An 18,769-nucleotide genomic window follows, 5' to 3' on the forward strand; every position below is an offset into this window, starting at 1 on the left:
CATTTATGAATCTGCTGCTCCTTTCGTCCCTGTTCCCCAGCTTGGAGGAGACGTGACAGTTATAGGACCACGTAGATCCTTCCAGCCTCCAGAAATCCCAGTCCCCATCGTGGAAGGACAGGCCGGACACATTCCTCCACGCCAGCTCACCCACCAGTGGCCTCAGTTTATGCTTCTGGCCTGAAAACACCCCTTCAGTTTGGGAACTCTAGTTTTTGTTGACTTTGTAATCACAGATTTCAAGTGAATCACAAGACTCAAGTGAACTGGGCCGCCCCAGACACAACCTGGGAAGAAAGAACAAAGTCAGAACTGGTCATCATGGCAGCTCCCCGGAACCTGAAGTCCACAGGGTTCTAGAGTGGATTCCTTATGAGCCTGGTAGGCGGGAGGAGAGGGCTCGGGTTTCTTCTGAGTCCACACTCAGTGGTGAGGCCAAAGGGGGCCAAAGATGCCCCAGTCTCCAACAGCCCCAGGCCTACCCCAAATCCACATGTTAAATAAAGGACTCGTGCTTGTTCCAGCAGTGAGGATTCAGGACAAGTCCCTCAGACACTCCTCTAGACAGCTGACCACACCATAAACCTTTCCTGTGTAGAGACCTGGAGTTGGTCCCAGCTCTGCGTCCATCCTCGGGCCAGAGTCCTACCTGGGGACTTGCTGATGAAGTGAAATGAGGTACATGGAGTGGACAGGAATGATTCAGCCTGGGGCAGCGCCAATGATTCATTCATCCGTCCATTCATGCTTTGCTTCCCTTAGTCACATGTTTTAAGGGCTGCCCAGGGCTTTCCAGCAGGGAAAGAGCAAGGAAACCACTTTGGCCAAGTGGACCGAAGCCTCTGGCGGTGACATGGAGAAGTCACTTGTGGAGAAGTGGGCCCAGCGTCCTCCACTCAGGAATCTTCAGGAGGATGCATGCGAGTTCAACCGCACCGTTGTATATTTTGCTTAATATAACAAACCTCATTAACTCAAACTCTACTAATTTTGAGTATTTCACCCAGAGCAGGTGGAAGTTCCAATTGGCAGGACACACAAAACAGATGTCAGCAGGTAACGAGGAAAATAACTTTTAAACAAGGCCCCCGAGCCGTGACTCCATTAGCATGGCGGCTTTGCAAACGTCTGCTCCAGAACCCACAGCAAGAAATACCTCAAGACAGCCCAGCTTAGTTGGGTATACCCATGCAGAACAAAAAACCAAAGTTCACAAAACTACACTGATCCGAGTCACTCACACCTAGTAAGCGTGAAGCGTTTTGCTATTTCCTATTTTTATTTTATCTCATTTTTTAAAAAAGATACTGGTCACACCCAGTCAACTGATTTTTCAACCAATTAATAGATTGCAAGCTGCAGTTTGAAAAACGCCAGCTCTCCCGTAAAGGGGTTAGCGCAATTTTGACAGCTTGTTGTATCCACTGTGTGGGTCTGAGGACCAGTCCCTCAGAAAATCCTTTTCAGGGAATTGACGGGGAAGTTTGTCATCAGTTTAACATCACACAAAGGGCTGGCAAAGTGTGATGGGAAAGCATTAATAACATCCCTGAAAAACAACAGAGCATTTGATCTGTATTCATGGCAACTGATCGTGGACACCTGAAATTAAAACAATCCCTCCGGCTCTGGGAAAGCCAGGTGCACCCTTTACATGTAATAAAAGCAACAGCATCGGAAATACAGCCCCTGCCTCCCTTCGGGGTACCGTGGTCTCTCCCAGGGACACGCTGGCCACAGGGTCCCCACTGGCACCAGGCGCTTTCTCAAAGCCCCCTGGGGTCGGGCAGGCCATCATATTTCCGCTCTACAAAAGGGGAAACCCGGGGGCAGGGAGGTAAAAAGTGCTTTCCTAACATCAGTTAGTCATGAGTTGAGTTCTGCTTTTTCGATTCCTGGTCTTGAATTCTCCCGCTTGAATGAATTCCTCCCGTTCACCTTTCCAAGGGAACTCATCACTAGGATATCTGGGGAGCGCGTCCCTGGCCTCTTTCCACCGTGTTGGGCCAGGGGGCATTTGGAGGTGCACTGCGGTAAGCCCCGGAGACAAATCTTTCATTTAGAATCCTCACAGCTGGCTCTGACCCAAAGGAAGAGATAGTAAATCCTGTAGCTAGCTGAGGGGAGCGTTCTGGGCCAAGGGAGTGGTGTGGGCCAAGGCCCTGGGCTGAATCTGCCTGGGTCCACGAGGTTCCCTGGAGACCAGTGCCGGGGCGGGGAGCCGGTGAGCACAGGCAGCCATGGGGCCCGAGGTGACAACCACGGGACTCGGCCGCTGAGAGCCGCTCTGCAGAGGCTGCTCTGTGGGGACAGCGGGGCTGCGGCTGGAACCCCGGCTCCAGGCAATGGGCCGTGGGTCCTCGCCCCCATCCGGTAGCAAACGCCGCACTCGGAGCCTTGCCTGGGCTCGGCGCATCGCCCTGCTGGCTGGCGGAAAAGGGCCCACTCCCTCTCTTTGGCTTTGAAGGTGGGAGGTGCCTAGTAGTCTCCTGTGTGTGGTCTTATTTCTTTGGAAGAGTCCCGGATGTGGGCCACTGGGTCCCAGGGCTCCCGACCCCCTCCAGCGCTCCAGTTGCGGGCTCATACCAGTGTGCGCCATCGCCAGGGCCGAGTATCCTCGGCTGTGACCTTGTTCACCCCACAGCCAAGTCATGCCCTGCTGTTTGGATTTGCCGGGTGCTGAAGGACAATAAAATAAGATCAGCTACAGGATTCATTTGGATAGAACACGTTATCCATCAAACTTCACAGTGGCCCTCATCTCGGAGCAAAACCAAGGTCCTGTTGATGACCCCACATGGCCCTGCCTCCTCACCCCTGCGCTCACCCCCATCCTCTGTGACTCTCCTCACTGGAACCCCCACATCCTCTGTGACTCTCCTGCTCACTGGCTCAGGCCACACTGGTCTCCCCAGGCCTTGCTGACCTCAGGGGGTCTGCCTGCGCTGTTCCCTCTGTCTGGATGCTTTCCCCACCCATACTCACAGGGCACCCTCCTCTCTGCCCTCGGGCCTGCACTCAAATGGCCCCTGATCCGCCGGGACCCCTGACCACCCGCTCCAGGCCTCCCTCTTCCCCTCCTGTTACAGATTCGCTTGTGATTTGTTTGCTCGGTCTCCACCTGCTAGAAGGTAAACTCCCAAAGGACAAGCACGTAATTGGTTTCATGCTAGAAGAGAGGCGAGCAGGGGTCACGCTCAGCAAGCAGGTCTTGACCACACGAACGGAAGGACCAGGCGAAGGTGGAACAAGCTGTCTTGATCCAGCAGCATGTGACATTTCAGGCTTGCCGTCACCAGCCTTGAGAGATGCCTTTATTCCTAAGGAGATGGCGTATTGCATTTCTGATGGTTTAGAATCCTTGTACTCTTCAGACCGTTTATCTCATTAATCCAACACTGGATTTGGACCCAGTCATCTTCTCCCTCCTCATTTCTAATGTGTGTGTGGGGAGCACAGCTCACTGTGGAGCTGCTGGGGTGGGATGAGCTGAGTGCCCAGAGGGGCGGCTCCAGGAACCGCTGAGTTTTGTTTGCTGAGCGAGGTCTGCCAGCTAAGGCCAGAGCTGAGTTGTTGTGTGTGTGTGGGGGTAACACAGAGGCTATGAGGAGCCCCCCAACCCTGGATGGAGGAGAGGAACGGTGATCACAAAGACAGGTGGAGTCTCTGAGTGGGACTGAAGGCTGGCATTGTGCTTCTGTGGGTTTTGGGACTTTGCTGTGTGACCTTGATACAAACCCTCTTCCCTGTCTCCTATGAGGCCTGCAGTAACAAAAATCCCTTTTCTTGGTGGAGTTGAGTCTGTTTTTCAGAAGTGAAGTCTGAGTAGGGGGTTCTGATCAAGGCTGCCTGTGGGAGGCTGGCCTTACCTGGAACTCATGTTCTCCTGAACAACTGGGGGGAGGAGCCAGAGATGGTGGTGGTGGTGATGTGTGTACAGTTGTGCACACAAATCCCGAAACAGGTTTCCCTAAAATAAGGACAACTTCATCCCCAAGAGGCCCACAGAATTGAGAGGAAATTAAAACCTTCTGTGGCCAGTTACCCAAACCTCCCACCTTGCCTTCCCTTTGTCTCATTACTTGCACGAAACCCATGGCGGTGTTTGCATATCCCGCTTAGGCCTCCTGGGCCACAGGACTGTGCAGTCCTTGTCCAGAGAAGGGGCACTGGCAGCCTGCTTCTTTGCTGGTGCACCTCTGATGTTAGCCAGGGCCTACTTCAAGGACAGGACTGGGCGGGAGAAGGGGGACTGGGGTCCTTGGCTTTGCAGCCCCACACTGCAGAGCGAATGTGTGATAGAGCAGGAAGAAGAGGGGTGCCTTCCCATGATGACCACCCCAAACCCCAGGCCACTTCCACCATCTTCAGCAGCTCTTTTAATCTAATGTAGTATTTTCAAATTTCAGGCCATGAACCCACGATGAGTTGGGACAGTCAAAACCAGCATTAATAAATAAATGGAATGAAATAGAAAATATCGGAATACATGTTTGAGATGAAGCATCTGCTACATATATGTGTATATATGTGTGTATATAAATGCACACGTTACACACAACCGGTTTGTAAAGTGAATCGCATTCAAAAGTTTGGAAGACACTTGTCTGAACAATTAGTTTAACGGTTTTTTATTTTGCGAGGTGCCCAGGCGTTTGAGTGGGAGAAGCTGCCAGCACATTTCAGTCCAATCAGACCCACCGGCCACCGGCCTTTGAGTGGGGAGCTGTCCCTTGCGGGTCTGATTGTCCGGGAGAGTCTGAGGAAACCCCTTTAGAACCCTAACACTAACCAGTGGGCACTTTCCCCTTCTGTCAGAAGAAAAACAGGAATGGCTTCTGAGCCATTGTACTTAAGTGAGTCACTCCAATATCCTGTGTGCACTGCTCCCAGAAATGCAGCAAACAGAACATGTAATGCTACATAAATTCCTGCGAGAAATTTCTTTGTCCAGAAATGGTGTCAGCTTGTTGTCCCACGTTGCCATAGGGAACAGAGAGCTCAGCCTTTGAAATGCAGTGAGGAGCGCTGTGATTGGCCAGCCTCGCTGTCCGTCACTGCTGCCCAGCGGCCGTAACTGCAGAGGAGGGAACGCTCGCCCCCCAAAGCGGTTTCCTGCTTCGGGGCAAACTTTGTGCTGCAGCGCCCTCCAACTCCCCAAAGCAGGGGGTCCAGAAGTGCTCAGAAGGTTGGAGAAGAGAAAGAAGCGGGGAGGAAGCGGGGAGAAGACAGGGAGCAGGTCCTCACTGCCCAGCAGGGGGCTCAGCCACGGCCGTACCTGAGTCTTCATCCTGCATTGCTGCTTGGCACCGCTTTGGTGGAAAGCACGGAGAGTTGTAGAAAATCCCTCTGACGGGTCTTTGAAACTTCTACCTTGTTATTTGTATTAAAAGAGCCAAAAAAATGGTCCAGCCTAGAGAATTTCTGGCAAAGCCCTAAAAAGACTCCAGTATAGCTTGAGGCAGGAGGTGGGAGTGCGGCCGGAGCCGGCCCGGGGGACCTGGGAGGAGATGAGCAGATACACAGAGGCCTTGGAGCCCGGGCCCTGGTCTGAGGAGCAGCGGCAGCCATTAAGGCTTCTGACAGGCAGGAAAGGACACCCAAGGCTCGGGAGCAGAAGGGAAAGCACCCCGTGCCGCCGAGAGGGGAGCGCCTCTGGTGACCGCGGTTCCAGTCAGAGCCCAGCGGTCTGTGCGCAGGGCTGGCCGAGGCTGACCCGCCACCTCCACATGGTTGCTGGGGGGACGACAGCCATCTTGGGTTCTCCGGGTTGAACTCAGGGAGCTGTGTCCTCTCAGCAAGTGGCCCGAGCAGGGGCGCTGCTGCAGACTGAGAGTCTAGAGAGCAAGGCCCCAGCTCTGCAGCTGGAGAACAAGCACACTCGGGGTTCCAGCAGCCTGACCAGACTGTCCAGAGTTCTGGAACGTTCCACAGAGAAAGCCTCTGGAGGAGATGCTGAACTTCCTGCCTTTATTCGACGAGTCATTGGAGAAGTATAAGAAGGGGCACTGGCTTAAGCTGGTGACACTGGCCTCGGCTCTGGAGATCTCCATGAACCTTCTGAGGAAGAGAAAACGGGGCAGGCCATTCTGTCCCCTCTGTGTTGACTGTCAACTGGTGCAGAGATGGCCTTGCTCTTTGGTTGGCCTGGAGTCTCACGGAGAGATGCCCTCTGCCGTGCCCCATCGTGCCAGGCCCAAACAGGTCGGATACACAGACCTAGAGGACTTCGGGCTATCACTGACCGCTTGGAGCGGGGCAGAGAGCCGAGGCCTGTGGAGAAACGGGTGCCCCAGAAGGCCTGGGGCCCAGGGAGGGGAGGGGGTTCACAGGCCAGCGGGGCGCTCTGGGAACTTGTGGCAGACTGGCCACATTTTTCACACTCGATCAAGACACAACTTCCTGGGTGTGGGAGGGGCCCCGGCAGCAAGGAAAGGCCAACCAAAGGGTTAGGAGCCCCCCCTCAATGGGGAGCGGGGCCCCGACAGCGGTGTCTCCCTCAGCTCCACCACCTGGTCCTGTGTAGGAGAGGGAGCGGTGTGGAGGAGCGAGTGTGTATGTGTGAGTGTGCACAGGCGTGACGGCGCATGGCTGTCAGCGAGTGTGTGAATGCATGTACAAGTATGAGCGCATGAGAGCATGTCTGTGACCAAGTGTGTCTTGGAGTGCGTGTGCACTGTGTGTCTGCGAGCGTGTCTATGTCTTGTCAGCATGTGTGTCTGAGCAGGTGTAAAAACGCGAGTTGGCTGTGTGTCGGTGAGTGTGAGTAGTTGTGTGAGCCTGTGTGCTCAATGTGTGTCGGTGTGAGTGAGGGTGGCCGCGCTGGTGAAACGCGTGACGCCATGCCTCCCGACCCTAAGGGGACCTGCACCTTTCGGGCCCCCACGCGGCTTGCGTGGCTTTTCGACCCGGAAAAGGGGGGACGCCCGGGGCGGGGGCTGCGAGGCGCCGGGGGCCGGGCGCGCGCGCGCGCGCGGGGGCGGGGCGGCGCTGGGGGCGGCCGTGCCCGCCCCCGCCGGCGCCGCGGCGCCGTTGCTAAGGCCGGGCGGCGGGCGCCGGGGGGAGGGCCTTAGCGACGGGCGGCGGGCGCGCGCGGGGCCGGGCGGGGGCGCGCGGGGCGGCGGCGCGGAGAGCCGGCCGCCCTCGCGGGCTCCCGCAGCCCCCACGCGCGCGCGCGCGCGGGCCGGCGGCGGGGGCGGGGCGCGCGCGCGCCCGGGCGCGCTCCGGCGGCCGGCGGGGATTTCCAGCGCGCGAGAGGAAGTGCCTGCGAGAGGGTGCGTGAGGGCGAGGGAGCGCGGCGCGGCGCGGCCGCCGCGTGCGCGAGCCGGGTTGCAGCCCAGCAGGGACTTTCCAGCCGGCGGCGGCGGCGGCGGCCGCCGGCCCTTCCCCGCCCCCCGACATGGGGCTGCCCGGGGAGCAGGACGCTGCGGACCGCGGCGGAGGACGCGCTCGGCGCTGCTGAGCCGGCCGGGCGGCGCGGACGCGGGTAAGGGGCCTGGCGGGCGGCGGGCGGCTCCATCCCCGGCGGCTCCATCCCGCGCCCTGGGCGGCGGGCGGCGGGCGGGCGCGGGGTCGGTCGGCGCGGGGCCGGGGCGGCGCAGGCCTGGCGCCCGGCAGCGAGTGCCCGGTGCGGCGCCGTCTCGCCCCCGCCCCAGCCCGCGCCCGCCCGCCCCCCGGACGCCTCAACTTCGGGAAACTTTGTCCTCCGGCCCGGCCCGGCCGAGGGCCCCGCGGGCCCGGGCTCCCGCAGCTTTTCAGGAAACGGGGCGCCGAGGCCTCTTGGAAACGTGACCCCCCCCTTACCCCCGGGGTGGCGAGAGATCAGCATCTCCTACGAGGCTGTGTGTTTTGCGGGGTGAGGAGCGGACCGTTTCGGGTGTCTCCGTAGCCGAACGTGTTCACCCTGGGCTGGCTTGGGTTCTTTTTTTTTTTTTTTTAAGCCATTATTTAAAAGTTTATACTGAGTCATTCCTCTGCAGATGAACCTCTGACTGATTCATAACCGAAGAGCTGCAGTGGCCTCGGAGGCAGGCGGGTACTGGGATCCAGTTTGGGGCGAAAGGCACACATTCCGCCTTGGGTTAATTGCTCACGCACACTTTGCCACGTTTTCACCCCGTTTGGGGACATCTATTTAATATTTAGGCCTTTAGAAAGAATCTCGTGGGGAAAAAAATTCTTTACCTTTCTCTTGAAAACATAGCAAGAAAATGGAAATCGATGGAGTGTTGTGGACGTGCTTTGAAATCTAAGAAGCCTTCATATAATTGTCCGTTGAAGGAAGCAATTTTATTTCAGGGTTTTCGTTTTAAGCTGTGAATTAGTTTTCAGAATGAGATGAGGGTGTGTGTGTGTGTGTGTGTGTGATTTATTCACTTATTTTTGTGGATTCATAAAGGCTGTGTTGAGCGTTGTTGCCGCCTGTTAATTTACATTCACAGCATACAACTGAGGGGAGCCATAATTTTTATTTTTTTCTTAGCATTTGCTGGTGAAGCTTTTGGAAATGTTGTGTGTTCTGTAGTCTTGCATTTGTCTATAAAATCCTTATCTAAGGAGATGACCAAGTGAACCATCAGTTGGTGCTAGAATCTTTTCCCGTCTCTCACATCTCTGAAAATGGCCTGTTCAAAAGACTGCAGCATGTGAAGATGTCTGGCAAGATTGTGTACGTTCGTTTTTCAAATGAAAGGAAGTGTTTGCTTTTTCACTGTTGTGTGGTGACAGTATATACATACTGAAAATTAGTTCAAGACGAATTTTTTGGCCAAAACAAAAATAAGCCTTATTAGTGTGAAAACCCTAAAATGCACAGGATTGGAAATCTGGTGAGTAGGTAGGTGTTCAGGACCGAAACCTTGACAGACCTAGGATTCCAGAACCACTAGTCAAAATCAGACCTTATCAGGGATGAGGTTTAAGATGTAAGGTGTCTCACCCAGACGCCATCTGTTCCAGCTGTCACAGTGCAGAAGCCAGGGCAGCAGAGAGCCGGCAGGGAGAATTCCAGCATTTTTTTTCCCTTGTTCCTAAGACGTTCATGTGAATTTTTCTGTGGGGGGAAGAAAACCAGTTATTTTTCTTGGATGCTGTCCATTCATTTTGGAGTTAATAAGATGGCCTCACTCGTTGTAAAGAAGGGTGTAAAGATCTTCCATTGGAAACCAGCAGTAGCAGCTGGCCAGTGGTTTCTGTTAATACAATCAAAATATTCCTACTCTGGTTTGTGTCTTGAAAAGAGTCCTTAGGTTAACTGAAACATTTGAGCTGCTTCTAGCTGTTTTCCCCTGCATTTGGGGTTTTGATTCTGTAAAGACCCCTACTAGAATTCGTTTAATTTTTCACTGTGCAGAGCGGGAAGGACCTTGGCGCGGGGGGGTGGGGGGGGGGTTTGGTCGAGATAGATATGCTAATACGCTGAAGGACAAGAATGATTTATCACTCCGTTGAAGTCCTTTTTGATGATGTTAAAGCTGTACTTTAAGAAAAACTGTCACTGTGGTGTTGCAAGTCTGGGCTAGCTCAAGCAAACAAAGGAAATTGCGTTAAATTTGCCCATCTCTATTTTCTCATCCTTGTAGAGCAAGACTCTACAAACAGCAAGTGATCTAACCTATCAAATATTATGCAATAGCTGAGTTTCCTTGTAATGGTCAGTTTAAGAATTGTTAACTTGGCAGAGGCCTCATATAGCCAGGGCCTCTGTGTCAGTCCCGTGGGTTCCCGACCCCCTGCATGCTTCTTTCCCAGTGTTCTGTGAGGAAGGAAAATTATTATTATTATTATTTTGCTGGTGGAGGAGAGTCATCATATTGACTTGAAGTACAGAGAGAAACTGAGGAAAGAGCTCCAAAGTGAGAAAAAAGAAGGTGGCAAGGCCAGTGGTTTTGGAAGGTGACCAGAGAGAGGCAGCCGAGGCCTAAATGTGGAGATGATGCTCAGACCTGCTCTGGGCAGAGGGAATGGAGCCAGCGAGAGAGGGCTGGACGCCTGCGGGCGGGAGGGCGGTCGAGAGGCGGATGGGGACAGGGTGGCTTGTGCCATCGCAGCTGGCTCTGGGTTCACAGCTGCTCATGTAGTAGGAGACAGTGCAGCTCTCAACAGAAAAGGAAAACAATGTAAGAAACATCATGTGTGCTCGGGTGACGTCTAGTATTCACAATTAAACAGTGCGAAAGGGCTTTCTCACTTTAGAGGGCCTGCATAGACTGCGGTGTGCCCAACAGTGAGGGCTGGGGGACTGACCACTCCAGGAAGGAGAAGGTGAGGTTCTTGTCATCAAGCATCGAAACCTCCTTTTGGGCCAGGCTGGCAGGTGGTGAGATGCCATAAATGCAGGTGACTGTTGTGGGTTTCTGTCAGCTCCAGCAATCACGTTGGAGTCCCTTGCTGAGTATCTGTCTTCTGCAGGATAAGTAGATCATCGGCTGGAATGGGGGAGTCTTTCTCCTTGAATTTGATGCTCAGTGACTGTGCCTTGAGTTCTCATAACTCTCTGGCTCCCGTGCTCGGGTGAGGGAGTTGCAGCACCTGCCTTTGAGAGCGTGGCCTCAGCCCGTGTGCGCGGTGGAGGAGGAGGCCGGAAACCAGCACTGTTTGACCAGGTGGCACCAGGACTGAAGCCTGTGCCTGGAAGGGAGAGGGGCAATGACGGTTTCACCATCCTGCCTTCAGGAAGTTGGCCACCCAGCTAGAGAGTGCAGTTCCACTAGGAAGAGGCAAGAAAAGTCCTACAGAAGAGACTATAAAGTGGATGAGCGGGTCGTGCGGGGGACTGGAAGTATGGTGGAGGTTCAGGAAAGGGTGGACAGCTCCTGGCTGGCGGGGTAGTCAGGGAAGGCTTCTGGGAAGTGGGTGTTGAGACCCAGTGCCAAGACGGCCGGTGCCACGGGCCCACCCTGAGATTGGCAGGAAGAGGACTTCTCCCCGCCCCACTTAGTTTTGGGAAGATGGCATCTGACGGTCTGCGGTCCTGTTTATGCCAGTAGACATGGTCTCGGTGATGCTGGTGGCCAGTGGGTTTCCGGTTGTAATGCTTCCCATGCTGTCCCCTGGCCCCTGCCAGGCCCTTTGTGACCAAGAGGTCTGCCCTGCGGTGCGCCACGTCTGTGGTGGGGGACGGAGTGGTGGTCCCTGACCTGGGCGGCCGCACTTGGCTGTCCCTACCGTTTCTCACTGTAGGTGGAAAGTCTCAAAAGGTGGTGGGGAGGGGAGTAAGTGTTAGAATGCCCCTTCCCCAGGGGACACCCTCAAACCTACTGCTCTGTCAGCCATGCTGAAGTGACCTAAGTCTCTTCAATTCTCAAGAAATAGAGAATCTCCCTGTACGTTCATTTCATGGCTTCCATTTCTGTAAGGTTTCCTCCATGCCGATGCATGACTCCACGGGTTTCTTTGTTTATTTCTGACTGCAGTGCACTGCTTTGGGATCGTGGTTTCCCATCTTGGGATTGAACCTGGGCCCTAGGCAGTGGAAGTGCAGAGTCCTAACCACTGGAGCCTCACGGAATTCCTGACTCCCTGTATCTTTTTTAATGGAGATTACTTGGTAACTTTTCATGAGGCCATTCTACCAAGAAAGGTATCATGCCTGCTGTTCTGATATCCTAATTTCTTTTCCAATTAAAACACCCATTCTGTGGCAAAAACCATAAGCATATTTATTGGAAACTTGGTTTCTTTGAGTGGAGACAAAAGCTAAATTTATTAATCGATTGGGATAATGTAATCTTCAGGATGACAGTAGCATCAAAAATACTAAAACATTAGTTTCCAGGAGTCAAAATTGTAGTGAAGGTTTTCAGTGACTGTCCCCTGGAAGGTTAGCGTCCGGCGGGAGATGTGCATACACTTGAGGTAGCGGGGCGCTGGTTAGACACCCCCAGGGCCTGGCACGCGGTCGACTGCCGCTCCGTCAGTGTTCGTGTCAGGAATCTGCAAGTTTGGGAAGGAAGAGGGATGTAACAGATGCTCGCCTCGTGGCTCCGTGTGATTTGGCATATGTGTCTGCAGGTGGGGACGCCCTGTGGCCGCGTCTCTGGACTGTGCTCCCTCCACCCCCAGTTCTGATAGTGCTTAGCTCCCAGGTTTGTTGTGTGAGGGGGCTTGTAAGATGGGGGTCTTCATCCAGCATCTTAACTTCCCTGGGTGCTTTGAATGACTTAAAGAGGAAACGCAAGGAAATCTTCTCCTGAGTCCTGCCTTGCCCAGTAATGCCCGGGAGTCACAACTTTATTCTGGAAATTAAATTCTGTCCTTTTTGGATTAATATAGGCTGGTGTTTGAAATGTTATCATGGGGTAAATTAAGTGTTCTGGTTTCAGAAGGCTTTTCTCTGTGGGAAAGGCATGGTTTTAGTTCAGTATGTCTCAAACCCTTGATAGGAGTCCAAGCCCATTAAGTTTTATCTTAAAATGTAATAGGAATTTTACACTGTACTCAGTAATATGTCTTTTTTTTTTTCTTTTGCTGTAAACACATGTTGCCCCCTTCGGTTGTTGAGTGCATTGGATTCTCCAGAAGATGCATTGTGTCCATCCTTGGCTCCCCCAGGGTTGGTGAGGGTCCCCTGGCATTCCTGCCACATATCTTAGGGGCCATCCACCTTCTGGCTTGAGAAGTATGGGCATGGCGGAAGGCACCAGCTTTAAAGATCGGAATCCCAGTCCTGCCCTTTTGCACAACAGCAGAACCACCCAGAGTGGCTGCTGGGCCTCTCTGAATTAGTGTCTCCATCTGTAAAATGGGACGAGTAGCAGCAGGCGCAGACTTGCTTCTTACGAAAGAAATGGGTGAAAGAACCTTCTACTGATGTTAATTTTTGTAGTAATAGAGGACTTCAAGAGCTAATAGAGGAAGAGGGTTGAGGCATTCTAAGGCCTCAACCCTAAACTAATGCGTCAGATGGACGGGAGAGATGTCCGAGAGAAGTTCCCTCCTTTTACACGGGAGGCAGCTGGCTGAGAGTGTTGGGTGAGGAGGGCTCCCAAGTCAGTCCATTGTCTGGCAGGCCTGCATGGTTCACGCAGAGTAGAGGTGGTTTTTTTTTTTTTTCCCCTTGCCCCCTGCAGTCTTCATTTCCCCAGGATTGGCCCCAGGGAAGCTGCTTGGCCTCTATCCAGTTTGGGATAATTGAAAAGTAATCAACTCACATATTTAGGGAGAACTTACCCAGGAGCTAGGCTAGTTTGCTAGTGCTAAAAAGTGAAGTAAGACACTGTGTGAGCACTGCCCTCAAGGAGCTTCTGCGAGCCGAGTAAGCTGGGGGAGTGGTGGGCGCCGAGGCGGAGGGGCAGAGGCGTTGTGGGAGCCGGGGCAGGGCGCAGAGGTGTTTTCCGGGGACGGTGAGAGAGAGCGAGAGGGGCGGGCCTGAGAGCCCGCGGGGCTCTCTGTGGCTGCCGATCAGGGTGCCGGCCTCAGAAGGATACGGGCTGCCTTTGGGCGCTGCCTCTGTGCCAGCCTGGCTCTGGAGAGAAGACTTGTCCCCATTCTACAGATGGGGAAAAGAAAGAGCCTCAGGCCTGCTGGCCTCCAGAGTCAGTGTTTTCACCACTCGGCTCTGTGGTCAGTTTACGCTGAATTTACAATCCGTTTTTAGATCTTGTTCTTATTCTAGACTTTTTAGTTTTGCTTTCAGATTCTAGAGGTTTGACATCGTGTCTTTTTCCAGCATATGCTTTTCACACGGCCCTTCCTCTGCTCCAGCGTCTGTTCTGCCTGTATGGACTTCTTTTCCCGCTGGTGCTCCATCCCTTCTCTCTGTTTCATTTTCCTACAGCAGCTACCCTGCACTTCACGTCCTTTTAATAAGATCAGTGAAGGCATTCTTTGCTCTGTGGTTCTTGCTGAGGAGCGGTCCCAAACTTGATTTACTAATGTGTTTTCTTTCCCCTTTCTGTCTTAATTTACATTCAAACCGGTAGTCTAGTAATAATGATAGTATGTAGTCATTATGTCTTTACAGGGTTTTACAAATATTAACTTGTTAGTGGTGAACAAGTCCCAGAGGCCTGGTCACTCTAGAGAGAGCTGGTTACAGCCCAACATGGACAGATTCCACCCATTCATGTGGAATTTAATTATAACTGCGGATTGCTTATGGGAATATGAGTTAAAGACAAAGAAACCTCCACAGTTAGCAAGGAAATGATGTCACTGGTATTTTGTTGAAGATTTTATGTGGTGCTTCTGCTGGAACCACTGTAAAGTTTTGAAGATGAAGCTGGTGATGCCTGGACTGAGAGGCGGGGGCGTGTTCCGTAGCCATCCGTACCTGCCAGGGGGAGGGCTGTGTACTTGGGGTCTCAGCTGGACCCTGAGGTCTCAAGGTCAGGTTCCTCAAGCGACAGAGGGTAGATCTTCTTTGTCCTCACGCCAGGTTAGAGGCAGTGGGGTTGAGGCATTGTGTGGGAGAGAGAGCAAGGGCCTCATGTTTCTGGGGAGGACTGCCCTGCCTTCTCCAGCTTGAGGAAGGTTCTGGTGTACCTGGGTTGAATCTCTAGTGTTGTGATGACAAGCTTCTTAAGGACAGGGCCGCTTCATCGTATTTTCCCAGTCTGGCCCAGAATGTTCTCGGGCCATCTCCCATGGGATGTTTCCATGTGGGAGGAGTTTGGGTCTGAAGTCAGACCCAGTTTGAATTCTGGTCCTTCCTTTAGGTCACTGTGATAGTAAGTTATTTATCCTTTCTGAACCCCAATTTTCTCATCTGTGAAGGGATAATTGTGAGGACGGAAAGTGAGAGTGTGAGTGGGTGTGGGGATGCGGCAGGTCTTGAGTGGGAATCCCTTTCCTGCGTGGGTTCCTGAAGGGAGAACGTGCTTGCTAACAAGGTGAACAGTAGCTGTCTTGGGAGTGGGCCTGGCACTGGAAGGCCGGGAGGGGCAGCAGCAGCACAGTACTGGACTGTAAAGAAATTATGTTTAACAAAGAATAAAATATCTGGAAACTAAAAATCACTATTTGCACAAAAAGGAATGTCTCTAGATAGGCCCTCCCTTTTTTAGCAATTTTTACATATGATTTTTTGATAAGTTTAAAACTATATTTTAGTACATTGTTTTCTTCCATTATTTAGCGTGATAGTATGAAACTTGTTCTGGTCTCTGTTCGGATGTCGCCTCCTCTAGGTTTTCCCTCAACACCCTGGTTAAGATGGCCCCTGCCTTCACTCTCTAGTCACTTACCTTGCATTTTCAATTTTTGTCCATCATCTTAACCCGTTTCCTAGAAGAGTGCCTGGAGTATGTTAGATACTCAGATGTTTGTATGAGTTGATCAGTGGTTTAACCAAATTTTCTTTTATTGAGGCAAAATTTACGTAACAGTTAACTATTTTGAAGTGTACAGTTCAATGGTATGTAGTGTGGTCACAATTTTATGCAACCGCAGGGCTTGCCCTAGTTTCAGAACTTTCCTATCACCCTGTAAAACATGCTATACTCAATACGTAATCATTCCCTATCCTGCCTTTTCTTCTAACCCTTAGAGCCTCTAATCTTTGTGTACACACACACACATACGTATATGTTTCTGTGTAGACCTAGTGTTTTCATTTCTCTTGCGTAATATACCTAGGAGTGGAATTGCTGGGTCATATGGTCATTCTGTGTCTAACTTGTCCCCACCTGCAATGTACTAGGGTTCCAATTTCTGCACATCTTTGTCAGCATTTGCCTTTTTTTTTTTTTTGGATTAAAGCTATTTTAGTGGATGTAAAATGGTATCTCATGGTGGTTATGTATTTCCTTAATGACCAATGATATTGAACCTCTTTTCATTGTGTATCTGTTTTGAAACAACATGCCTTCAAGTCCTTTGCCTGTGTTTTAACTGAGTTGTCTCTTTTGTTGTTGAGTTGTAGGAGTTCTTCGTATGTTTTGGGTATTTAACTCTTAATGGATTTACGATTGACAAATATTTTTCCTGTTCTGTTGGTGGTTCTTTCAGATTCTTGATAATGTCCTTTGATGCACAAAAGTTTTTAATTTTGATGAATTCCACTTTATTTTGTTGTTGTTTTTCCTTTTGCTTTTGGTATCAAACCTGAAAATCCATTGCCAAATCTGAGGTCATGAAGATTTACCCGAATATTTTATAGTTTCAGTTCTTAGCTTTAGATCTTTGGTCCATTTTGAGTTAATTTTTATAAGTGATGTAGGACTCCCACTTCATCTTTTGCATTTGATTATCTGGTTGTCCCACCACCGTTTATTGAAGAGACTGTTCTTTCTTCATTGGATGGTCTTGGCACCTTTATTGGAGATAAATTAGCATATGTGTTTGCATTTATTTCTGGACTCTCGGTTCTGTTCCATTGGTCTGTATGTCTGTCCTTATGCCAGCAGCATACCATTTTGATTATCTTAGCTTTTTGAAAAGTTTTGAAGTAGTAAGTTTGAGAAGTGTGAGTCTTCCAACTTTATTTTTCTTTTTCAATATTGCTTTGACTGCTTGGCACCATTCATAGCTCCATATTAATTTGAGGATCAGTTTTTCTTTTTCTTCAAAAAGGTCATTGGAATTTTGACAGGGATTGCATTAAATCTGCTTTGGGGAATTGCCATATAGTACTGAATCTTCCAATTCATGACTGTGAGATGTCTTTAATTTCTTTCAGTAAGGTTTTATAGTTTCAGTATATAAATTTTTCACTTCCTTGGTTAAATTTATACCTGGGTATTATATTCTTTTGGATGTTATTATAAATGGAATTGTTTCTTTAATTTTTTTTTTGAATTGTGCTGGTTTATAAAAACACAACTGATTTTTTGTGTGTTGATAATATACCCTGCAACCTTGCTGAATTTAGGTATGATCACCTCTGTCAGTTTTCTTGGTAGATTCCATGGGATTTTCTACATATATAGTGATGTCACTGGCAAATAGAGATGCTTTGTTTCTGTCTTTGCAGTGTCGGTGCCTTGTATTTCCTTTTCTTGTCCCATTACTCCGGCTGGGCCTGCTCCTGCAGTTTGAATAGCAGGGATGAAAGCAGACGTCCTTGTCTTATTCCTGATCTTAGGGGAAACTCTTCAGTGTGATCATGAAGTTATATGTGGTTAAAAAAAAAAAAAGAGCGCCCTTTGTCATGTTAAGGAAGTTCCCTTAGATTCCTAGCATACTGATTATTTTGTGGTGAAAGGTGGTTGAATTTTGTCAGATGCTTTCTCTGGGTCTGGTTTTCCCTCCTTCCTTCTATTAATGTGGTGTGCTCCCTTAGTTGATTTCTGTGTGTTGAACCTCCCTTGCTTTCCTAAGATAGGTCTCACTTTGTCATGGTGCGTAATCCTCTTAATGTGTGGTTGGATTTGGTTTGCTACTGTTGTGTTGAGAGTTTTCTCATCTGTGTTTATATAGAATATTGGTCCTTCCTTTTCTTTATTTGTATCTTTGGCTTTGGTATCAAGGTATCAACTGCATTGTGACTGTACATTGTGTTTCTTCATAATTTTGAAACCTGTCCTCAGTAGTGTGTATAAAATTTTTAGGAGGGTTTTGAAGCAGACGGGAAAGCTCTCTGATAATGACCATTGTATGTACCTCCTTGCTTTCCAACACGAGGCTTCCCCAGTAGCTAATAGCTAGCAAAATCCTGGCTGACATTACCACCTTAACTCAGTGTCAACCCTGGAGAATGGATGAAGGGACTCTATTCCTGATTCCAGCTCCAGAGCTTCTGTTATTTCCTGAAAAAACCACAGATTGTTCTAGATAATGATTGCTGAGGAACAAACCATCCTAAGCATCTGTGACCTAAAACAGTAATTTGTTGTTATTACTAGATAGTATGGTTCTGTGTGTTGGTCAGGCAGGGTTTAGCTGGGTGACCCTTCTGCTCTGTGTGGCATTAACTGAAGCTGCTCACTAGTATTTATCTGGTCTTGAGAGTCCAGAATGGCAGTGCTCACTTGTGTGGATGGTTAGAAGGCCAGGCTTGGTGGTTCCTCACTTTCCACGTAGTGCCAGGGCCTCGTCAGGTGACCTCTCTGCTTGGCTGGTTGGACTTCTTACATGGCACCCAAAGACTCCTAGAGTGATTGCTGTGAGGAAGTGGAGCGGACAGACGGGTGGAGCGTTACTCTTGTTGCGTCTGTTAGTTGAAGAACCCACAGCGTACTCCCAGATTAAGGAGGGGGACACAGCCTGCCTGTTGTTGAGAGGAGTGGCAGGCAGCTTGTACCTTCTTTAACCCATTACCTGTAGTGGTTAGATTCCGTGGTGCTGGCAACAATATCCATATTGTGTATACTGTCTAAGAGAGGCTGCTGTGGGCTAAAATGGAAATGCCAGCGGTTGCGTGTCACCCTCTTTGGTGAGAAAATGCATTCTGTGTTCTAAACCAAGAATTCACGAGTGGACACACCCCTTCATAAAATGGTAATTGCCTACATGAAATGTGTGATTTATATTTAGTCAGGCATCCTTGATCATCTGTTGTCAGAGGTTTCTCAGGAATAATTTTGGGTCTATGAAATTTCCCTCCTGTTAGTTCATTTTAAAAGTTATTTAAAAACTTCACTTTCATTTTGAAGAGTATTACAATTCTCTGCTCTTAAAACAAAATTTCATCAAGAATATATTAGTAAGCCTATATCCCAAATTTCCTTTTCTTCGCTCTAGATCATTCTAGTAGGGATTTATTAGAATAAAGTTAGGGTTTGACAGCATGTGCAGAGGTGCAGCTGCACTGGTTCTAACTGGAAATCTCATTTTCTCTAAATCTGCCTTCTCTGCCTATCTCTGCAGATGATTGCAACACTGTTTGAGT

At 50.3% G+C, this 18,769-nt stretch overlaps 1 protein-coding gene across 1 annotated transcript in view; it reads right to left on the reverse strand.

Annotated features, from left to right (window-relative positions):
• Window positions 1–257: 257 nt before the first annotated feature.
• The window catches only part of LOC128066513 (serine/arginine repetitive matrix protein 1-like), a 29,613-nt gene continuing 11,101 nt past the window's right edge, over window positions 258–18,769 (reverse strand). The window contains exons 2-8 of the mRNA XM_052659546.1: window positions 6,872–7,603; window positions 6,246–6,402; window positions 5,903–6,060; window positions 2,587–2,679; window positions 2,204–2,427; window positions 1,709–1,807; window positions 258–287 (exon numbers count right to left, since the gene is read on the reverse strand). Coding sequence (XP_052515506.1) covers window positions 258–287; window positions 1,709–1,807; window positions 2,204–2,427; window positions 2,587–2,679; window positions 5,903–6,060; window positions 6,246–6,402; window positions 6,872–7,603 — 1,493 coding nt within the window. The remainder of the gene's footprint in view (window positions 288–1,708; window positions 1,808–2,203; window positions 2,428–2,586; window positions 2,680–5,902; window positions 6,061–6,245; window positions 6,403–6,871; window positions 7,604–18,769) is intronic.

Source organism: Budorcas taxicolor, chromosome 21 (genome assembly GCF_023091745.1).
Source record: "Budorcas taxicolor isolate Tak-1 chromosome 21, Takin1.1, whole genome shotgun sequence".
Classification (NCBI taxonomy): domain Eukaryota; kingdom Metazoa; phylum Chordata; class Mammalia; order Artiodactyla; family Bovidae; genus Budorcas; species Budorcas taxicolor.